This window comes from Diceros bicornis, unplaced genomic scaffold (genome assembly GCF_020826845.1).
Source record: "Diceros bicornis minor isolate mBicDic1 unplaced genomic scaffold, mDicBic1.mat.cur scaffold_111_ctg1, whole genome shotgun sequence".
In the NCBI taxonomy this organism is placed as follows: domain Eukaryota; kingdom Metazoa; phylum Chordata; class Mammalia; order Perissodactyla; family Rhinocerotidae; genus Diceros; species Diceros bicornis.
In genome coordinates, this window is record NW_026691037.1 from 838,075 (window position 1) to 858,664 (window position 20,590).

The window sequence follows — 20,590 nt, forward strand, 5'->3', positions numbered from 1 at the left end:
ATAAATTAGATATAGTATCTTTACTTCTAGCTCTTTTTCAGGATTTTCTAGTATCAAATATCCTATTTTTTAAAAAAATAATTTTATTTATTTATTCCCCCCCCAAAGCCCCAGTAGATAGTTGTATGTCACAGCTGCACATCCTTCTAGTTGCTGTATGTGGGACGCGGCCTCAGCATGGCCGGAGAAGCGGTGCGTCGGTGTGCGCCCAGGATCCGAACCCGGCCAGCAGCGGAGTGTGTGCACTTAACTGCTAAGCCACGGGGCTGGCCCCTCAAATATCCTATTTATTTTCAGGAATAAGCACATGTCAAATTCAAACAAACCCAAGCTTATGTGAGTAATAAAACACACATTTTTAAAACTCAACTTTTCATAAAGTAAGCTTTCTTAACCTCTTCTAATATTCTTTTTTTTTTTAATTTCAAAATCTGTATTGAACTTTTAATTTAATTTAACCACACCTTTTAAGTGTTTTAATGCTTCTTTAATCAGAATCTTTACTCCTTTGAGGGAGAGGGAAAGAGAAATGGACACATAGATGGAGCTTAATCAATACCTTTAGACTGATTGATATGCATATTATAAAGCTGAAGTCTGTTACTTAACAATGCCTCTTTAATTGAAGATCCATAACAAGAACTTGCCTTTTTCCTATTGTGGATATCCAATTGTTATTTGACAGACTGTGACTGTCATACTTGATGCATTGTAGTCTACAGATGCTATTATATTTTGCCTAATAAAAATAACACTTTTCTTTTGGTTTAGTGTAGAATCATTATATTGAAATAGTGGGACACAGAGGGAGTGTGCAATCACGAGGCAGCTTAATTTTCATCTCCCATTATTCTATACTACTTTTTCTGTGGGGCCAATTCTCCTCTTGCTCCATGGATAAACTTAAAGCTGGTTTCATAACTTTTCAGGTTACTTTTTGGTCCTGCGGACAATCTCAGGTCATTCAAATATTTATTTGCATGAAATAGAATTTTTAAGTTCATTGAAGTTAAAGATTCTCCCCTTCTTTAGATTGGCCACCAGCTGTGGAAAGAGGGGCCTAGTTAGCGTCTTTATTTCTCCACAGAGTGCTTCTCCTCCTTCCCCACTCTTGAGGTTGCCTCTCACTCTTTTTCTAGAGTTGAAAGAGGTGTGGGGAAGGCAGATATATTTATGGACACTACTTGTCTGGCACTGATTTGTGTTGGTTTCCTCTGGCCATGGCAGATGTGTAAAGTCAACTTTTACTGGCAAAAGTGTTCTGTGTGCCCTTTGGAGAGCACTGCACCTTCCCTCCTCCATCATTGGAGATACTGCACCTACCTTTCCCTGATGCTGAGGAATACATTTTCTGGCTGACTGTGTATAGCTCCTCCTTTAATTCTTACGAATTTAGAGGGTTTACTCCCTGCTGGATTATCTCATGTAGGAAAGCAATCTTCTTGAGCAGGACAACACCCAGGCCAATTGTCTCTTGTGTCAGGTACACATCGACTACAATGGAACAATCTCTCTTGATTCAGTCTTCAGAGAGATAGGCCAGCCATGGTCAGCCACCAGGCCAGGCAGATTTATCAGGCGTGAGTCTGATATCAGGCAGGTGTGATCTCCAAATTCCAGAGCAAATATCTCAAGCTTTCTGACTACGCCATCAATGCCCCTCTCCACAGGCTTCAGGGTGGTGTTAGTGCATGCATAGTGGGCCACAGCAACCTCCTTCCTCCTCCTAATCTCTTCTAATCTTTGCCTTCCCTTTTCTCTTCAATCTCATTTTTTTTTTTGGCTGGAGGTGACAGATTGGCTAAGGGGTCTGTGTGACCCCACATGATCCTGGGATGGGGGAGCAAAACAGTTTCTCAGATGCCTTATTTGCATATCCAAATCCTGCTTAGGATTTGATCCTGCTTTAACCTCCCTTTGGAATGTAGGACTGGTGCCATCTATTCTCCAAATCTGAGTTATCGAGTGCTATTTAAATCCTGTCACATTCAAAGAATCACTTACTAGTTACGAACATGATCCACTGCATTTTCCTGTTCAGGGGCCAGTTATTTGACAGCTGAAATGTGATGTGGGAAAATCTAAGTTATGATCGGGTTTTTTCTGCCTATTTGACTACTGAGTATTAAATTTTGTTTGTTTGTTTGTTTTGTTTTGTTTTGCTGAGGAAGATCAGCCCTGAGCTAACATCTGTTGCCAAGCCTCCTATTTTTGCTGAGGAAGATTGGCCCTGAGCTAACATCTGTGCCCATCTTCTTCCCTTTTATATGTGGGATGCCGCCACAGCCTGGCTTGGTAAGTGGTGAGTAGGTCCGCACTCGGGATCTGAACCCATGAACCCCGGGGCTGCTGAAGCGGAATGCGGGAACTTAACTCACCACCAGGCTGGCCCCCTGACTATTAAATTTTTGTTGCTCCAGTTCCTTCATTCATAATATTCCTACTTATCTCCTGGTGAGATTACAAGAATTATAGTAGTGTAAAGTGCCTGGAACTAATGTGGGGGAATCTAGTAGTTATCTGACATACATCCCATCATTTTTCTGCCAGGCAGCTATTATACAAGTGCTAACAAGTGATAATAATCTGTATCTTGTCAATGGAGAAATTGAGGCTAAAATGAATACTATTTTGGAATAACAGTGTATTAAACTTGGAATTTGGTTCCTAGAGCACTTACTTTCCAAAGTAGCTACAAAAGATCTGTAGGAGAAGAGAAAGAATAGCTTCATCCTCGAGTAAATATTTTTTACATCAAGTAGTCTGCTCGAATTTTAAGGCATTTGCAAAATAAGTGCTTGATCAAGTTCATTCTGCTCAACAATTAGCCTTATTGACACTGTGGTTTCATTCATCAACAGTTTGTAAATAACAACAAAAACAGCTTGTTTAAAAAATCTTAAAATGCACAATTGTTAGCAATATTTATTAATGGACTACTAGGAAGCTGCAAAGAAAAATTGTCATTTTAACCATTACTTGAGTGAAAGGGGCAAATAGAATTATCGATGTACACTTGACTCCAAGATCAAGATAATCGCTTTTAAAAAAAAATATCTAGGTTAATATGTTGTGAAATTTGTACATTATTATTTCTAGAATTTGTCATTTTGTATCAAACATTTACATCTGTATACCTTTTAAGTGAGCCATTGTAACTGTAGAAATTTTTCCTTAAAAAAATAGTCAGATAAGTATGATGTGTGTGTGTGAGTTATTGCATTATTTTTTTAGTATAAAAAACCAGAAGGCTAAATGTCCATGGCTAGAGATTGAATAATAACCAGAATTTATGATATGATAAATATATATAATACAATATTATACAACCACTAAAAAGTGATGTATATCTTTATTTATTCACACTTAAATTGCTTCTCAATATATTGTTAATTGGGGAAATGTCTACAATGGATGTGGATAATATTATTCCATTATTGTAAAAAATAATATGAATATTTTTATACATACCTAGAAAATTCTGGAAGCATATGCACTTAAATTTTTGTAGTGGTTGCTTCTGAGTGGTGGAGTTCATCTACATATATATTTCTTTAATTGGGACTGAGCATTATGCTAGGAACTGGGGATACAGTGTAGAAAAAGAGGAAATTGTTGCTCTCAGAGTTTATATTCTAGATACTAAACCGAATAAAAGTAAACTAATTAAAATTATTACAGACTGAGGCAGAGAGTATTTTATACAGGCAATAGCTGTATCTTATAAATTTTGATATGTTGTATTTTAATTATTTCACAATATTTTATTATTTCTCTTTTGATGTATTCAGAACTGTGAGATATTGAGAACTGTGCTATTTAGTTTCCAAGTATTTGGGGATTTCCACATATCTTTCTGTTATTGAATTCAAATTGAATTTCACTGTGGTCATAGAATATACTTTCTATAACTTGATTCACAGCTTTTTAAAATGATAAGTAGTAGATGGGAATTAATCCTATTGATTCAGCCTATTTTCTTCTTAAAACCTTCCCTAACTCTTCTGGCCTTCTTGCCAGCTTGCTTTCTTCTCTTAAATCATCAACAAATGTTTATTCTTTTCCCAGTGTTCATTCACCCAAGTAAATGGCTATATGTCCCTTTGGGGAAAGGCCTGGGAAAATCATCACCAGTATATAATGCAGGGTCTTCTTCCTAGGGGCCTGGCCATCTTTTCAGCCAATGGGTTCCAATTCTGATCCTGAAAATCAGCTCAGGTCTGGAAAATGAGCAAAAGATTGTAAATTTTTATTGGAGCAATCACCTTCAATGTGATGTGCTGTTCCTCCATTCTTGCTCCCCTCTCCCTAACATTAGAGACGTTAACAACACCTTGGTTGGCTGGCTGTCTATTTTGCTTTTTGGTTCACCATTCTCTATTTCCCCCCCACCCCAATGCCCCAGTAGATAGTTTGTATGTCATAGCTGCACATCCTTCTAGTTGCTGCATGTGGGACGTGGCCTCAGCATGGCCGGAGAAGAGGTGCGTCGGTGCGCGCTCGGATCCGAACCCGGGCCACCAGCAGCAGAGCGTGCGCACTTAACCGCTAAGCCACGGGGCTGGCCCTCAACCATTCTCTATTAACTGTCTCAACTCCTTGCAGGTCCAGTGGCCTTGGCTACCCCTCTGACCTTGCTGGTCCTCGTAGTAATTGTAGCCTTGTGGGTCCAGCAGTTGAGCATCACACCACCTGATCTCAATTACTTCAGGATCCCATCATCTCCTCAGATAAAACTAGCCCAGTTCCGTGAAGGTCTTTCCTGCCACCATACCTGGTCTGCGAGGAGAGCTGCCACTGAACTTTTCAGTGGTGCGGGCGCCCCTCTCACCAGCACATTCCTGATGGCCTTGGTGAACAGTGTGGACTCTGGGCCCTCCCATGGAACATAATCCTCTGGTAGTTCTTCTGCCCTCACATATTATTCCACTTCTCCCAGTGTCTCTATTCCTTTCTCTATTTTCTGCTAGGACAAATCAGGCATTTCCGCTTTGTTGACAGTGGCTGTCATTTTTTCCAGCCCTCTAAGAGTCATCCCAGCAGTGAATTGGCCTGGAGCCATTGCTAAGGTGCTAAATCCTGTGTCCCAAGAAAATGCCCCCATATCACTGAATTATTGCTTTTCCAGTCTTATAGTCTTCCTTCACTTGATCAAATACCTTCAAAACCCTGTGCTAGGAGTTCTCCCTTAGCTCCTGCTGGCAAATGCTGACTAATTCTTGCAACTCTTTAGGTATATCATCTCTTTCCTCTCTTATCTGATCCATTATGTATCCCATCCGGTTCTGCTGGGTTTTACCTCTGGTAGTTATCAGCCTGGTAGATCAAATAGGAAGTTCCTGAGAGGAGCACATAATGCTTTGTGAGGGAGAGGCCTCTGCAGCATGTTCTAGCAAGGCAGAAGTGATAGCTCTTATTAGGGAAGTGTGGACCACTTGTGTAAATCTGTAGGTCTCAGGGGTTGCAGAGTCAACATCCTCAGGGGCATCCATTCGGGATGTTTAAGGGCCTTAGGTTTTCCTACCAGGAAGCTGACTTTTACATAACACACCTGCCTTGGCTGAGCATTCCTACATCTCTGGGACTCTAAGACTAACAATTAAGTCTTTAGCTTACCGCTCAGCTATGTCTGTCTGCCCTTCTTCTATTTGAGATAAGGACATCCTGTGGGTTATTAGAGAGGACATAGTGCTTTCACATTTAACCCTTAACGGCTTGTTAACATCCCTTAGTCTCTCATTATCCTTCTGCAGTGTGTCAAAACAACTTGGCAATGACTAGGATCATTTTTCAAATGCCTATCATTGCACATGGCATAGCATTCTCCTCCACCGGGACATTTCCCCAGGTTTCTACAGTTGAAATTTTAACATTTGTGCTGCCACCTTGTGTCAAGGACAATCCGTGCCCACTCTACTAACCAGATGACATCCTATTCAACTGCCAGGTAGCAGGGTAACCAACCCAAATTTTGATCTTACTGCCTTTATCTTGGTTTACTCTTGGTACAGCTGAGCTTAGTTTGAGTCATCCAGGAAACAGACACCGAGATAGGGTTAAATGTAGAAGAAATTCATTAATTAGGGAAATGCCTGGCCTCCAGCATGGCCTCAATAAAACTGTGATGGTTTCAGAGCGCTGCTGGGGCCCTGAGTGAACTGACGCAGTTACACTGCCTGCAGGCAGAGATCTGAGAGGCCCATTCTCATGGCCATCGCGTATGCCAAATGCTAGAAGAAATAAGTTCTGGACATATTTTTATTTTGAAAGCTATACAAGTGATACTAATATATATGTCTAACTTAGATACAATGGTGAATAATGAAATGAAGAAGGTTCAAAGGTAGAAAAAAGTTAATCTTGGGTGACATCGATATTTTAGGGATGGTAAATTAGGAGTCACATGGAAAAAAAGAAGTGGCCAGAAAAGTCAGATCAAAACCAGAATAAAGTGGCCTCCAGCTATTTCTCTTCATCTCCATCACCCCCGGCCTATTCTCAACCATCATCGTCTTTACTTGAACTATTACAGTAGCCTCCTACGTGGCCTGTCCACACTATCCAACCTACCAATGTTTTCTCCTGACTGTAGCCAGGGTGGTCTTTAGTGAACTATTTATATCACGTCCTTCCTCAGTTTTCATCCTTTCTGCTTGGGGTAAAATCTAAAGTCTTAAAAATGGTCTGCATTACCTAGTTTCTACCTACCTTTCCAGCTCACCTTCTGCTATGCTCACCCCTGCTATCTATATTCCAATCACAATAGCTATCCTTTAATTCTTTGATTCACTTCCCTTGTGCCCTGGAGTCTTTATATATGTTGTTGTTTTTGTCTTGAAAGCTTTCTTTTCCTTTTCCATTCCATCCTCCTCCAACACAAAAGCCAAGGAAGGAAAGAGTATCAATAAGACGACAGCAATCAATTTTTTGTCAAAACCAGCTCAAAAGTCCAGTCATTCAAAACTGAGAAATTCCCATTGGGATTATTGATAAAAATGTCACTGGTTAAGTGGGCAATAATTATTTCAATGGCATAGAAGAAGTAGAAGGCACAGGGGAGTGGGCTGAAGGATAAATAAGAGGTCAGAAAGTGGAGACAATTATTATAGACTGTCTTTGAGAAGGTTAACTGAGAAGAGATAGAATGGTGTCTATCTAAGTAGGACATAGGGTCAAGAAAAGTTTGGTTTATTCGTTTGGTATTTGAGAGACTTGGGATAGTCACATATATATATCAGAGGAAAAAATCCAGTAGAAATGGAGATATGAAGAGAAATAAGAATAGGGTATCATTGATTAAGTACAATTCCTGGGAAGTAGGATTGGATAGGATCTAAAATAAAGATGAAGGATTTGCCTTGGGAGAAAGGCACCTACCCTTTCTGTTACCAAATTTGCGAAGAATCAGCCCAGACTTGGATTTTTTTCATGTCTTCTCCCTCTTCTCCCTCTTAACAGGAATCCTGGCATCTGTCTAAGAGCAAAAGGTTTGGTTCAACATACAGGTGGCACAACTTTGGGAAAGTCACTTAATACTCTGAGGCATGATTTTCTCATTTCTCATTACTCTACACATGTTTTAGGGTAATTTTGATGACCACGTGAGTGGTCTTTTGATGTAAAAACTCTTTTGAGAGCTATATAAATAAAGGGCAATATTATGACCATTGTCACTTCAGATGAGGGGGAAACTCTTATTTGCATTTCCTAGATAATTGATTTCCTAGATAATTGATTACTTTTGCCACCTCTCTTGATGAAGGTCTTTCTTCATTCTTAATGGGAGAAACATAGTTAAGAGAGAATAGTTTATAGGTCTCTAGAAAAAAACTACAAGTTTGTAATCTGTGTGTGGTACAGAGCAGTTGGGCAAAATTGGCCTTTATATATCCAATTTTCTCACTAATAACAATTGATAGTGGGAAAAGACAAGTTTACAGATTTTTTAAATAGACTGTATTTTTTGGAGCAAGAGTTCACAGTAAAAGTCATGAGAAGGTGTAGAGATTTTCCATGTATTCCTTGTCCTGACATATGCATAGCCTCTTCCATTATCAACATCCTCTACCAGAGTGGTGCATTTGTTACAATTGATGAACCTATATCAACACATCATTATCACGCAAAGTCCATAGTTTACATTAGGGTTCACTCTTGGTGTTGTACATGCTGTGGGTTTTGGCAAATGTATAATGACATGCATCCACCATTGTAGTATCACACTGAATAGTTTCACTCCTGTAAAAATCCTCTGTGCTCAGGTTTATGCATTTTATATATAACTTGCTGGCACAGTTGTATCCTTCCTAGCTTCATAAGATCTCTGCCAAAGATGTTCTTGAAAACATTCAAGATTTACACTGAACATAGCTTCTTTTGGAGGGCTGCACACCAGTTTTTGCAGGGCCAGCCCCAGCATACAACAAACCCTGAGTCTTGCAGATGGGAGAGGAAAGCCCTTCACCGCCTCATCTCATTGGAATTGTCTCCTCATTTTAAATTTTTGTTTCTGAGTTCCATACTTGCCTAGCACTCCCTCTATTGACAGAATTCATGAATTTCACATTTTCCCTGGGTTTGATTTTTTTCAATGGCCTTGTCCTGTGATTCCTTCTACTTGTCCTAGGGATGTAATGTTTACCCAGCATCTTCATACCAAAAGCGAACTTATAATATGAATTAATACAGTGGTTTTCAGAGTTTTAAAAACAATGTAACTCTTTATTCAAACAAAATGTCAACACATAAAACTGACAAAATCATGAGATAGCTCTGTAAAAGAAGACGTACGGGAGAGGTAGAGACTCACCCACGCACCTCGTCTTCCAGGAAGTTTATAAGATCCTGTTCCAGAGGCTGCAGGATTCCATGGACGATGAAAATTTCTGCACTAGCTTATACTAACATGGTTATTTCATCACATGAATTAATGTATAGTGCTCCTAATTGAGAAATTAACATTTGTCTTATAAAGGGTCTCTTGGAAAGAATACAATGAAACTAATTAGAGAACATTTTAGACAGTGGTAAAAATATTTTAAGGCTGGTGGGCTATACCATTTAGCTTTTTTCAGTGTTTGTAAGATTGCTCTATCCCTTCAAAGAATTTGAGGACCTCCTTTTCTTGTTTAATTTTAAAATCAGATGGAGAAAGGAGATACTATTTCTTACTTCGATATCATAAGCCCTTCGTCTCCCAATAGTTTTTCTCTGATTGTGATTCTCTGGTTTGGTGTAGTAGACAGAGAATTAGATTTAGAGCTGGGAGACATGAGTTTAAGTCTTGGTTCTTCTATATGGTCCACAACTTCTGTCTAAGCTTCAGGGTTTTTTCTAAGTTGGGGAAGATTATGACTACATCCCCTGCTCCCCCAAAATGGGAAAGTCATATCTACAAATGCATGACTTTAGTGAGAGTGACTTAGAACAATGTACAAATAGGACAAGAAGTCTGATTTTCACTGTTAATCACAGAACAACGTTCATGCAAACATACACATACTCACACACATGCACAAATGCACGCACACATATGCATACGCCATCTTTCCAACACATTTTTACCACTGCCTATTCAGAGTGACCAGAGAGGGGTAACTTCAGATTTGATGCATCTCAAGAAGCACAATTTTTAAGGCTCTTTTATATGTGGAAAGAAAACTAGATTAGACATATCTACTTGGCTCATATCACGTTGACCAATTGATATCCAGGGAAGTTAATACCTGGATAGGTGGGTATTAGGATGGGATTCCTTTAATTAATATACACCCACCAGTCCATTCAGTAAAACCTACTTAGTGCAGCTGGTAGACAGAAAGGCCAGCAAGTGAGGCAGTTTCTCATATTTGACTCCTGTTTGTTTTGAAGTGACAACTTGAATGGCCAGCTGATATTCTACAGGGCCACTTTCATCCTGTAGCTTGTTGTGTATCCATTTTAATCAGTAGAGTCTTCAGGAAACGTGTGGAAATCATCTCAGTGGCACCTGCACTTTGCCTCATTCTCCTTCCGCACTGAAACTTCAGCCTGTTTTTACTGGCAGTGGAATACACTTGTTAATCTCTGCAAATGAAACAATTACATGTTTCAGGTTTGTTCTTCAACATCTTTACACTTTTCTTTTTTACATCTTTTTAAACAATAGCTATTACTAAAGTTACAATTATATTTTGATACATAATGCTTTGCACATCTCACATGATTATTGAGAAGATGGGGTGAAATATGGTCTGAGGAAGTGCTGTTGACCTAAGTAATCAGAGGGTGTGGAATTGGCAGCACGAGTGGGCAAAATATAGAATGATGGGTCAGAACTGAAAAGAAAATGACAGGGGGTTCATAGATGAGAAATGAGGTCTAGAAAAATTGAGATTCAGGAAGGCAAAGCACATCATGGAAATATAATAACATGTTGAAAAGAATGTGAATCTTTACAGACAGATAGGCCTTGTTTTGACTTTCTCTTCTGCCACTTATTATCTGTATGACCTTGGGCAATTAACATCCCTTGGTCTTAGGCTCTTTGACCAATATGGTGAAATGGGGATATCTATCTCAGAGTACTACTGTAAAAAATAAATGAGATAATACTTTATAAATATGTGCTTGTAAGTGAGTAGACACTCAATAAACACTAGTGTGGTAGCCAGCCTCTGAGATGGCACCCAATGACCCCACCTCCTGGTATTCACACGCTGGTGCAGTTCCTTCCTACACTGTGCCTGTGTTGGTCTGTGTGACAATCAAATACAGCAGAAGCGTCACTTCTGAGATTAAGTGATAAAAAGATTGCAGTTTCCATTTGAGGTTCTCTGTCTCTCTTGGTATTACTTGCCATGGCGGAAGCCACGTTGTGTGCAGTCCCAGAGAGGCCTAGGTGGCGAGGAACTGAAGCTTCCTGCCGATAGCTCTCTGCTTGAGCTTGGAAGCAGATCCTCCTGACCCAGTCAAGCCTCGGATAACTGCAGCCCCACCTGACACTCCGACTGCAGCCTGATGGAGAGACGATGAGCCAGAACCACTGAGCTAAGCTGCTGCCCACCCAAACTGTGAGATAATAAATACTTCTCTTTTAAGTCACTAAGTTTGGGTTAATTTGTTAAGCAGCAATCAATAACTAATACGTCTAGCTATATTTTGTTAGGATTTTTTTTTTTTGGTGAGGAAGACTAGCTCTGAGCTAACATCTGTTGCCAATCCTCCTCTTTTTTTTTTTTTTTTTTTGCTGAGGAAGATTGGCCTTGGGCCAACATCTGTGCCCATCTTCCTCTACTTTACATGTGGGACGCCTGCCACAGCATGGCTTGATAAGCGGTGCACAGGTACACACCTGGGATCCGAATCTGTGAACCCCAGGCTGCTGAAGCAGTGTGCACGAACTTGACTACTACGCCCCTGGGCTGGCCCCATCTAGCTATTATTTTGAAGATCTGGGAAGTGAGGTTTAAAATGTAAACTAAGTTGGGGCTAGTGTGGGAGTGAGAATTTTAAGTGGATTCGGGAGTGAGAAGGAAATTTAAGCCCTGGTGTCCTAAGCCAGTTTGCAGTTTGTCATCTAGTGGAGGACTCTGAGGCAGGCCTTCCCAGCAGCTATGCTGTGACTGGGTGTGGCTATTTGGAGATATTGATTCTTCTCAGTCCTTGGGTGGTTTGGTGAGGTCTGGGGATGCTGGGTTCTTGGGGCCGGTCACCTCTGGTCTTGAGAAGGTTTCTTTCTTTATGCCTGGGTGCCATGCAGTATTATCATTTTCTATATGTGCCATCACGTGAAAACAGTCACACAGCACTGTCATTTACAAAGCTAGCCTCTTTGCTTTGAGTACAGAGATATGAGACAGACAATTTTATATAAAATGTGAATTGTGAAGGTTGGTCTAAGTCAGAAATTTTAAATCTGGGGTCCTCTGGTCCCCTAAGATCTATAAATGGGATTCAGAGATTCCATAAGCAACACAAAATTTTATGCATAATTGTGTGTGTCTGTTGCTGTGCCATCATGTGTGTTGATGCATTTTTCAGAGGACAAGTTTTATTCCTTTTAGCAGATTTTCAAAGAAGTCTGTAAACCAAAAGAGATTAAAGAGCACCAGATTACATGTTCGCCAAGGCCCTTTCCAGCTCTTAAATTTCTAGAATTCTAGATCTAATAGAATTGGGCTGTAGGAGATCTCTATCTGATTCAAGGTTATGCAGGGCACCTATAATTCTAGGATGGACCCTTTGGGACCAATTTTTGGGCTTGTTATGTTTTCTCATAATGTGAGATTAAGAGCATGAGCTGTGGATCCATACCACATGGGTTTGAACCTTCACTGAGTGACCTTGGGGAAGTGGCTCAATCTCTCTGTGCATCAGTTTCCTTAATGATACTAGCAGTTTTATCCTATGCAGGATAGCTGTGATGATTACGTGAGTTATCCCATGTCAAGTGCTTAGGACTGTGCCTGCCTAGCACATACTTGGTGCTCAATAACGTTTGTCATGATTATTATTATTGCTCCTGCCCCTGAATCCAAACTTCCTCCTAGCAGCTTGAATGCTTGGAACCAAGCTCAGATTAGGTCTTCCTGTATCCACAGCAGAACTGGGTTCTTGTGGCCCAGAGCTGCAACTCTGCTGTCCATGTCCCTTCTCTTGCTTGAGGAGATATGTCCCTAGAAGATGAGTGTCTCTGGGAGTTATCTGTTCATCTCGCCCTGACTTGGCAAGGACAGGTAGAGGCTGTTGTTCATCTCTATGGGTCTCAGATGTCTTCCATGTAAAATGAAAGGGCTGAACTATACGACTTCTAAGGTCTCTTTCAGTCATAATAATACATGAATTTATGAATAATAGAAAGAATGCACAAGTAAGTGACATTAGGGTGAAGTGGAGTGAAGGGTTACCAGTCCAATTGCATTTTCAAGCTTTAAAAAATTGCTCTGAACATTTAGATAAAAACTTGTCTTCCAAGGGTGTCTAGATATATATTACGTATGAAACAAATCTAGTTTCTGGAAAAATGAGAAATTTCTTAATAATTATGTTATTAAAATTTTATTCTAATTTGATACTAAATTCCATGTTCTGTGTCATGAGGATGTATCTATATCTATATATACACACTTCATCTAAATATATCTGTATGCAGCCACTATGTCAAATAAAAATGAAGTCATTATTCATGAACAAATTTAATTTGCTTTAAAACATTAATAATATTAAAATTAATATTTTCATCCAATAGTCTTACTTTTAATGTTTTTCTTTTTAAAAAGTAAAGCAACTGTTGTGGAAATGAAAGACTCAAATTGCTGAAAGTGCGGTAGAACCAATAATTAAAGTTTTAGGAAGGCAATTAAAGGATTCTAAGTAAAAAGGAATACTTCAGATTAAAGAGAGAGTTTCACCTTTCCTCTTGTCCGTATTATGGTTTAAAAAAAATAATGCCTCAAAACTGCCAGCAGAGGTCCTCAGTCCCATAGTTTATCAATTGTATTTACTGAACAATCTCTCTCCTCGTTGTATATAACAAACTGATTTCAAGGACTCATTTGTTTACTTCAAATAACTAATCATAATGAATGGCCTACAGGTTTAAACTATTAATGCAAAAGAATACATTTATATTAAAAATGCAATTAATATGTACAACAGTGCATAATGTGTTGGAAAACATACAGACATAAAAGAACTAGAGAATAAAAGTGCAAGTTACATGTTTTTAAATTGATGGTTTTTAGAAAAATTCAGCAGATAAAGGTGCAGAATGGTGAGGAAAAGAGTCAACTATTATGTGTGGGTATAATTTTTTTTTAATCTTTTCAGTTTTGTTCTTTTCTTGGTTTGAATTATTCTACTTCTGGGAGAAAAATAAAAGGATTCATATAGGATCTCCTCTAGGTAAAAATTCTGAATATTCTATATTTTTTTCATTAAAGATGAATTTTAAAGAGGAAATAAAACAATCAGATATAGAAATAAGTAGTGGGAGGTTATTCTATCTGAAATAATTAGATAAGGCTTTTTGAGTTGCCAGGCTTCCTCATCTCTGTTTCTTTTTTGGCTTTACACTGAGATATCCCTGTAAATTCTTTCAAAAAGAAGCAGTTAATAAGGTGACTGCCAGAGAAACTTGGGTATGCGTCTTGATAGAGCTTATTAGCTCCCTGGTGTTGCATTAGGGGTTAGTTGACAATATATGTGCAAAATATCAAAACTTTACATTTGATCATAAGAAGACAATTAAATTTCAAGGCAATGGCCAAGGCTCAGTCTCTCTGGGCCTCAGTTTCCTAATCTAATCTTCCTAATCAACTTCCTAATGCCTGGGGTGTGGTTGTGGTTATGGAGGGCCTGATTCAGGGAGTGGAGGCAGAAGGGTGTAACTAAATGATCTGACATAGACATAAATGCTAGGCAGATTAAGTAGGTATTATCTCATGGCCAAGAAGTAATATAATGGAAGTTAGATAAAGAAAAAGGAAAGATTCTAAAGAATGAAATTATGATAATCTCAAAGTAAAAGAAAAGAGAAAGACATTTCTGAGTCTTTTCATTCTTTTTAATTCTTCTTGAGTTTGCTTACGTTTTCTTTTTTTCTGATATTCTCTGCTCCCTACCTTTTTTTGTGGCCCCTGGCTGCCTTGAGAATTAGAGTCTTTTGAAATCAAACTAGAGACAAGCTAATGGAATATGGGAGACATTCTTAGCTTTTCTCAAGAGTTGATCTAGAAGACTCTATCTATGAAAACTAAACAGCCTTTTAATATTTTTTTTAAGGCTTCTGCAGAGAAGGGGTGGGTGGCACTTAATTAAATTCATGGTAGCTTCTAGAGCAAGTAAACATCTTTGGAGAAGGACTTGTTTATCTTCCTTCCTTCTATACCTTAACCAGCAAGAATGAACTGAGTGAGAAAGAATAACCAAAAGGAATGCTATTGTCATTTTTAATTTGTTTGTTGAGTGTGACTGTCCACTTTCTTTCTAAAAAGCAGGCTCTCAGATATTCTCAGTGCTACACAGAATGATTTGAGTAACTAATTTTCACGTGCATGATAATAAAATAGGCATAGACATGCATAGAGGTTTTCAGAGCTAGTTATCAAAGGCTTTGGTATACATAAAGATGTTTGGGGTATATGTAGTGTTTTATTAATTCAAATGTTGCATGTACATAGCACAGCATCTTTCCAGTGCATTAAAAATGCTGTTCAAGTGTATACATTTTATTAATCTGTCTTTTCCTTTCTCATAAAATTCTTTAAGTGCTACTCTTTGTTTGAGGCATTCCATTATACCCAATATTTCTACGAACCACCTCTGAATAGTAATAACTATCTCTAAAATATTTGTTGACAAAGTAAAATTATTATATAACATATTGCGAAGAGTTATAAGGAAACTCATAAACATATCTGTTTTATATACAAATTAGATCTTAAGAGCATATCCAACCATATTATAGAACCCTTAAAATAACATTTTGTTAGACTCAAGCTTTTATGTATTGTTTTGCAATTATACTCATATGCATTCTTAAATTCTCTCCATATAGAAAATGAATCTGTAAATTTCATGATTCACATTGGTAAATTATACTTCAATTCTTGGCTGTTATCCTAGTTTGGTGTTTTTCTGTGCCTTGATGAAGTTGTGGATTCCAGGGCAGATGGCATATTGCTGATATTAGCAAATTAATCATGTGCTCCAAGTTAGCATAGTCTCTTCCATTTTCTCCTCCTCCTTCACCATTTTCCAAACTATAAATGCATTGCTTAAAAATGTCTCTCTCTTTTTTTCCCCATGTTCCTTAGCCTTCAAGTTTTCCTCAACACGTATGGTATTCCGACTCAAACTCCTCAGCAGGTAGAACCTATTCAAATATGGGCTCAGCAGGAGCTCGTGAAGGTAAGTGATTCTGCCTCTTTCTGTCTACTTGTGGGAGTCCTGGAGCGTGATGACTAGACTTAGCTTACAGTCGGAAGGCATAGTTCATCTGATGCTGAGACAGGGTCACTAATCCAAAAGTCTTTCTACTTATCTTGAGAAACCTACTTTATCAGACATTTTTACTGAATAAACAGCTGCATTGTGGTGTATACATTATATTCATAGGTCTCATTGATTTTAACTCCTTGCTAAAATCTATTACTAACCTAGACTGAGCACTTAAATAACAAATTAGCCTTAATTTTAGTAGTTGTGTGTAAAATGAAGCTTTCCATTTGATTTGATTATTTTCCCTTTTATTAACTGTTAAAGAAACCTTCTTATCTAAATATTTATGTATTGGTAATAACTGCTTCCCTTTTTCCCTTGCCTTACTATTTGGAGTCTGAAGTAATTGCTACCCCTTCGGTTTGCTGAGTCTCAGAGTACTTATAAAGTAACATCTGCGTTTGTCTTTGATGCAGTTACATACCTATTTGGAGTGGATTAAAAGGTGACTTTTGAGGCCTTTGCATGCACTGCTCTGCAGGTGGATGCAGAAGTGCCTGTGTTAGGAATATTCCTGCTCATTAGGGATGGAAAATTGTTGACTTGCACTGGTTATTTATAAAGTACCACTTTTATTTGGTAATTATTCAATACAGGAACAAACTCCGCAGTGTTTGGTGGAGTTGTTTATAGTCGTCTCTCTCAACTGATCAAGATTAAGTCGATTAGATTGACATAAATGTGTGTGGTCAAAGCCCTGATGCTATGACAAAGAATGAAAGCTTAGAAAAGTGAGGTGCACATTGCATGGGAAAGTGCAAGGCCTTAGAGTTGCTGCCAGTCAGACTGGACCTTACCCATTGGCAACAAAACCAGAACCTGGGTGTCAGGTCACCCAGAGCACCAGCTCTTCAAGAGCCCTTAAACCTCCTCTAACAAATTTAGAGCTCTTTTTTTTTCCCAATTAGAGAGATAAGGCTAAAAATGCAAGAATCCCTGGCGTGTGTAACACTTTAAAATCACACCAAGATATAAATGATGGAAAGCTGGTTTTTATGGTAGAAAAGGGTAAATGAGACCAAGAAGGAACTGATGAGCCACAAGATAAGAAAAGGAGGCAGCATGGGAGGGGCACAAATCTAAGGCTCTAACACTAAGCACTTATCCTTCAGGTGCAGGCTGTATTTGCTGATATACTTTTAGGGTCTCTCACTGAAAGCTGCAGAAAATGAAAACAAAGGTTATTATTCTTTATTCTTATTATTGATAAACATGCTCTCATGAAAAAACAGAAAAAATCTGTTTTTTCAGGCCTAATTTATAGTAGCAACTTTTTTTTATTATTATTATTGAGGTCTTACTGGCTTATAACATTGTGTAAATTTCAGGTGTACATCATTATATTTCATTTTCTGTATAGACTGCGTCATGCTCACCACCAATAGTCTAGTTTTTATCCGTCATCATACATGTGTGCTCCTTTATCCCTTTCGCCCTCCCCCACCCCCTCCTCTTTAGCAACCTTTTTTGTTGGTGAGTTTGTATTCTACCAGACAACATGCAGTCAAGATTTAAAAGACCAACATGGGGCCAGCCTGGTGGCGCAAGCAGTTAAGTGTGTGCGCTCTGCTGCAGCGGCCCGGGGTTTGCCGGTTCAGACCCCGGGCGCACACCGACGCACCGCTTGTCAGGCCATGCTGTGGCGGCGTCCCATATAAAGTGGAGGAAGATGGGCATGGATGTTAGCCCAGAGCCAGTCTTCCTCAGCAAAAAGAGGAGGATTGGCAGATGTTAGCACACGGCTGATCTCCTCACAATCAATCAATCAATCAATAAAAAAAAACAAAAACCCAATATGGCTCCAAATGACTTGAATGTGACATTTTATTCATTCATTTATCAGTGAACACCTCCTATGTGCAGAGCACTATGTGCGGCACTCAGATAAAATGACTCTGTCCCTGTTCTCGGTGTCTAGTTGTATGATAGAAAAAATAGTTTATTACAGTCCACTTTGATATATGCTATAACGTACATTTGTACAAGGTTCTGTGGAATCACAGAGGCGGTAGGAAGCATTTCTTTACAGAGTAAGGTGAAGACTTATAACATGTTCCTGATTTATTTTATATTTTGTTGTTTTAAAGATGGTGTTAACCAATGATTTACAGTTTGGGTGTGTGGCATGGCTAAAAACACAGATTTGTGACCAAGAGCTCAGCTTCCCGGTACACGTGTCGGGGCGGAAGAGTCTCTGTGGCTACAGTCTCTGTGTTCCAAGCTAGCTGCTCTTTGGGAGTCATCCCCTAAGATATACTGCCTAGTATACTGCTTCTCATAAGTCTACCTTTTAAAAGTGTTCCCTCAAATCTTAGTTAATCACATATTCTTACGCCAGTGGCTCATTCTGTTCTGAGAAGCTGCACCCGTCTCCATCCCACTGAAGAGAATGTGAGGGCCGACAGCGAAGAGCAGGGCTTTTACTGTGTGTGGTTAATGTTTCATGATGTGGTAACTGTGGTGTGATCTGCCTCATGCGAGATCTGAATAAATGCAGATCTGGAATGAAGTATTTCTGTACTTCTGGGTGGTTTGGTCCCTACTGTATGTTTCAGTGCATTAAATGGTGTGAATGTGTTCAATGTGGGGACAGTATTATCTGCACCCTGAAATGCAGGGGGCATTCCATATCTGATTACTTAATTGTCATAGACTTGCTGTACCATGGTTCAGAAATTTAAGGAAAATCCTTTTACTAATAGAGTAGTATTTAATAGAGTAGTATTTAAAGGAATACTACTAATAGAGTAGTATTATATACTACTACTACTATATTATATTATAATACTACTAATAGAGTAGTATTTAATAGAGTAGTATTTAAAGGAAAACTACCTAGATGAGTACGTTTTAACTTGTGCATGGTTGATTAATACAATCACTTGTCTGAAAGAAGTCTAAAGACATACATGTATTTCTGAAAAATTGAAAATATTTGAGGGAAAGGGGGTTCCATCTAGTGTTATGTACTGTAGATTCAGGGAAGCTATACAAATGATGCTTATAGAGTACTCTTTCTGGGCAGTTGACTTTGTCTGAAACTACTGCTGTTCCAGAATCAATATTCACACGGCACGTGTGGCTCAGGAGGACATTCAGTTCATTCATTCCTCCATCAAGCTATATGGTAGGCACAGTGCCGACTCAGGGGATGCTGTTCTCTAGGAACATATAGTGCAGAAGGATAAGGAAACACAGAGCTAACTCTGACATAGACGTGTGCGCCTTCACAGAATGAACAGAGAGCTTTGGTGATGACAGTAATTTTGTATATGATCAGGTTGATATTTGAAACCAGTTCAAATCATAATCAGTAGATTGTGTAGAGACAGTTGATTTGATTTTCCATTTAGGAAAATTTAGGTTAGATTTCTACCTCTCATCAAATACAAAAATAAATTCTAGATAGATTAAAAATTTAAAAATTTTTTAAAAAAATGATTTAAATATAAAATCACTAGAAGAAAAAATAGGAGAACAGTTTATAACTGTTGGGAGGGGAAGTCCATTCTTAGAATAATACCAGTGTCAAAAAATCATTAAGGAAATGATTGACAAATTTAACTAAACATAGCTGAAGATAGCATAAGCAACCTAGCACATCAAAGATGCTTTAGAAATTTCCTAGTAGAAAAATGTTTAGATTGAAATACCATGTGCTGAAATGATGTTTGACGTACTATGCAGTTCTTCTCACATTTCATAACAGCGTTGAAGATGAGCAAACTGGGAAAAATATTTGATACAAAGGATAATATTCTTAATATACCAAGGTCTCTTACAAATCAAAAAAAATAACAAATACCCAGTAGAGAAGGAAACAAATGAAAGAAGTTATAGAACATACAAATAGCCATTAAATATATGGGAAAATAGTCAACCACAAAATATTTGAATACAGTAGTTTAAAACTAAAATGAAGTATCATTTTGACCCAAGAGAGTGACAAAAAGGACTTATGCACTGTTAATGTCAGTATAAATTGGTCCATTACTTCTAGAGGGTGACCAACTTGGCATTACGTTTCAAAGAGAATGTATATCAAAGAGAAAAAATAATATTGTACTGTTCAAAGGTGTTTACTGAATTAGTTTTGAGATAAAATATTGGGAGCTGCCTTCACCGGGGAATAGGTGTTAAACAGGATAAAGAGGCTTCTTGACTGGATTAAGTGCTCAGCTCTGGCACTGAATAACTTGTAGTTCATTCCAAGTCTTTCTGCTTTTACCTTACAGAAATTCTAAGTTTCTGCTCCACAGTGGCACCTTTCCCTTTTTCTGATACTTCTACAGATATTTTTCCAGTCTTTATATTTCTTCAATCATTTCAACATTGAAATGTAGAGTAAATGCATGGGCTCAATTTACCATCTTGAAACTGAAACACCACAGTATTAAGTTTAAAAAAATGGAACACCAAATAGATTATGCAGTATATGAACCCATTCATGTAAATATTTAACTATGTACTTTTAAAAATCTGTAACCCTGGGGCCGGCCCGGTGGCGCAAGCGGCTAAGTGCGCGCACTCTGCTGCGGCGGCCCGGGGTTCGCCGGTTCGGATCCCGGGCGCGCACCGACGCACCACTTGGCAAGCCATGCTGTGGCGG

At 38.6% G+C, this 20,590-nt stretch overlaps 1 protein-coding gene across 1 annotated transcript in view; it reads left to right on the forward strand.

The window, feature by feature from the left end:
• LOC131402483 (phosphorylase b kinase regulatory subunit beta-like) overlaps positions 1-20,590 on the forward strand; it is a 91,344-nt gene that overhangs the window by 32,241 nt on the left and 38,513 nt on the right. Inside the window, exon 2 of the mRNA XM_058537213.1 lies at positions 15,798-15,891. Within this exon, the coding sequence (XP_058393196.1) occupies positions 15,798-15,891 (94 nt within the window). The remainder of the gene's footprint in view (positions 1-15,797; positions 15,892-20,590) is intronic.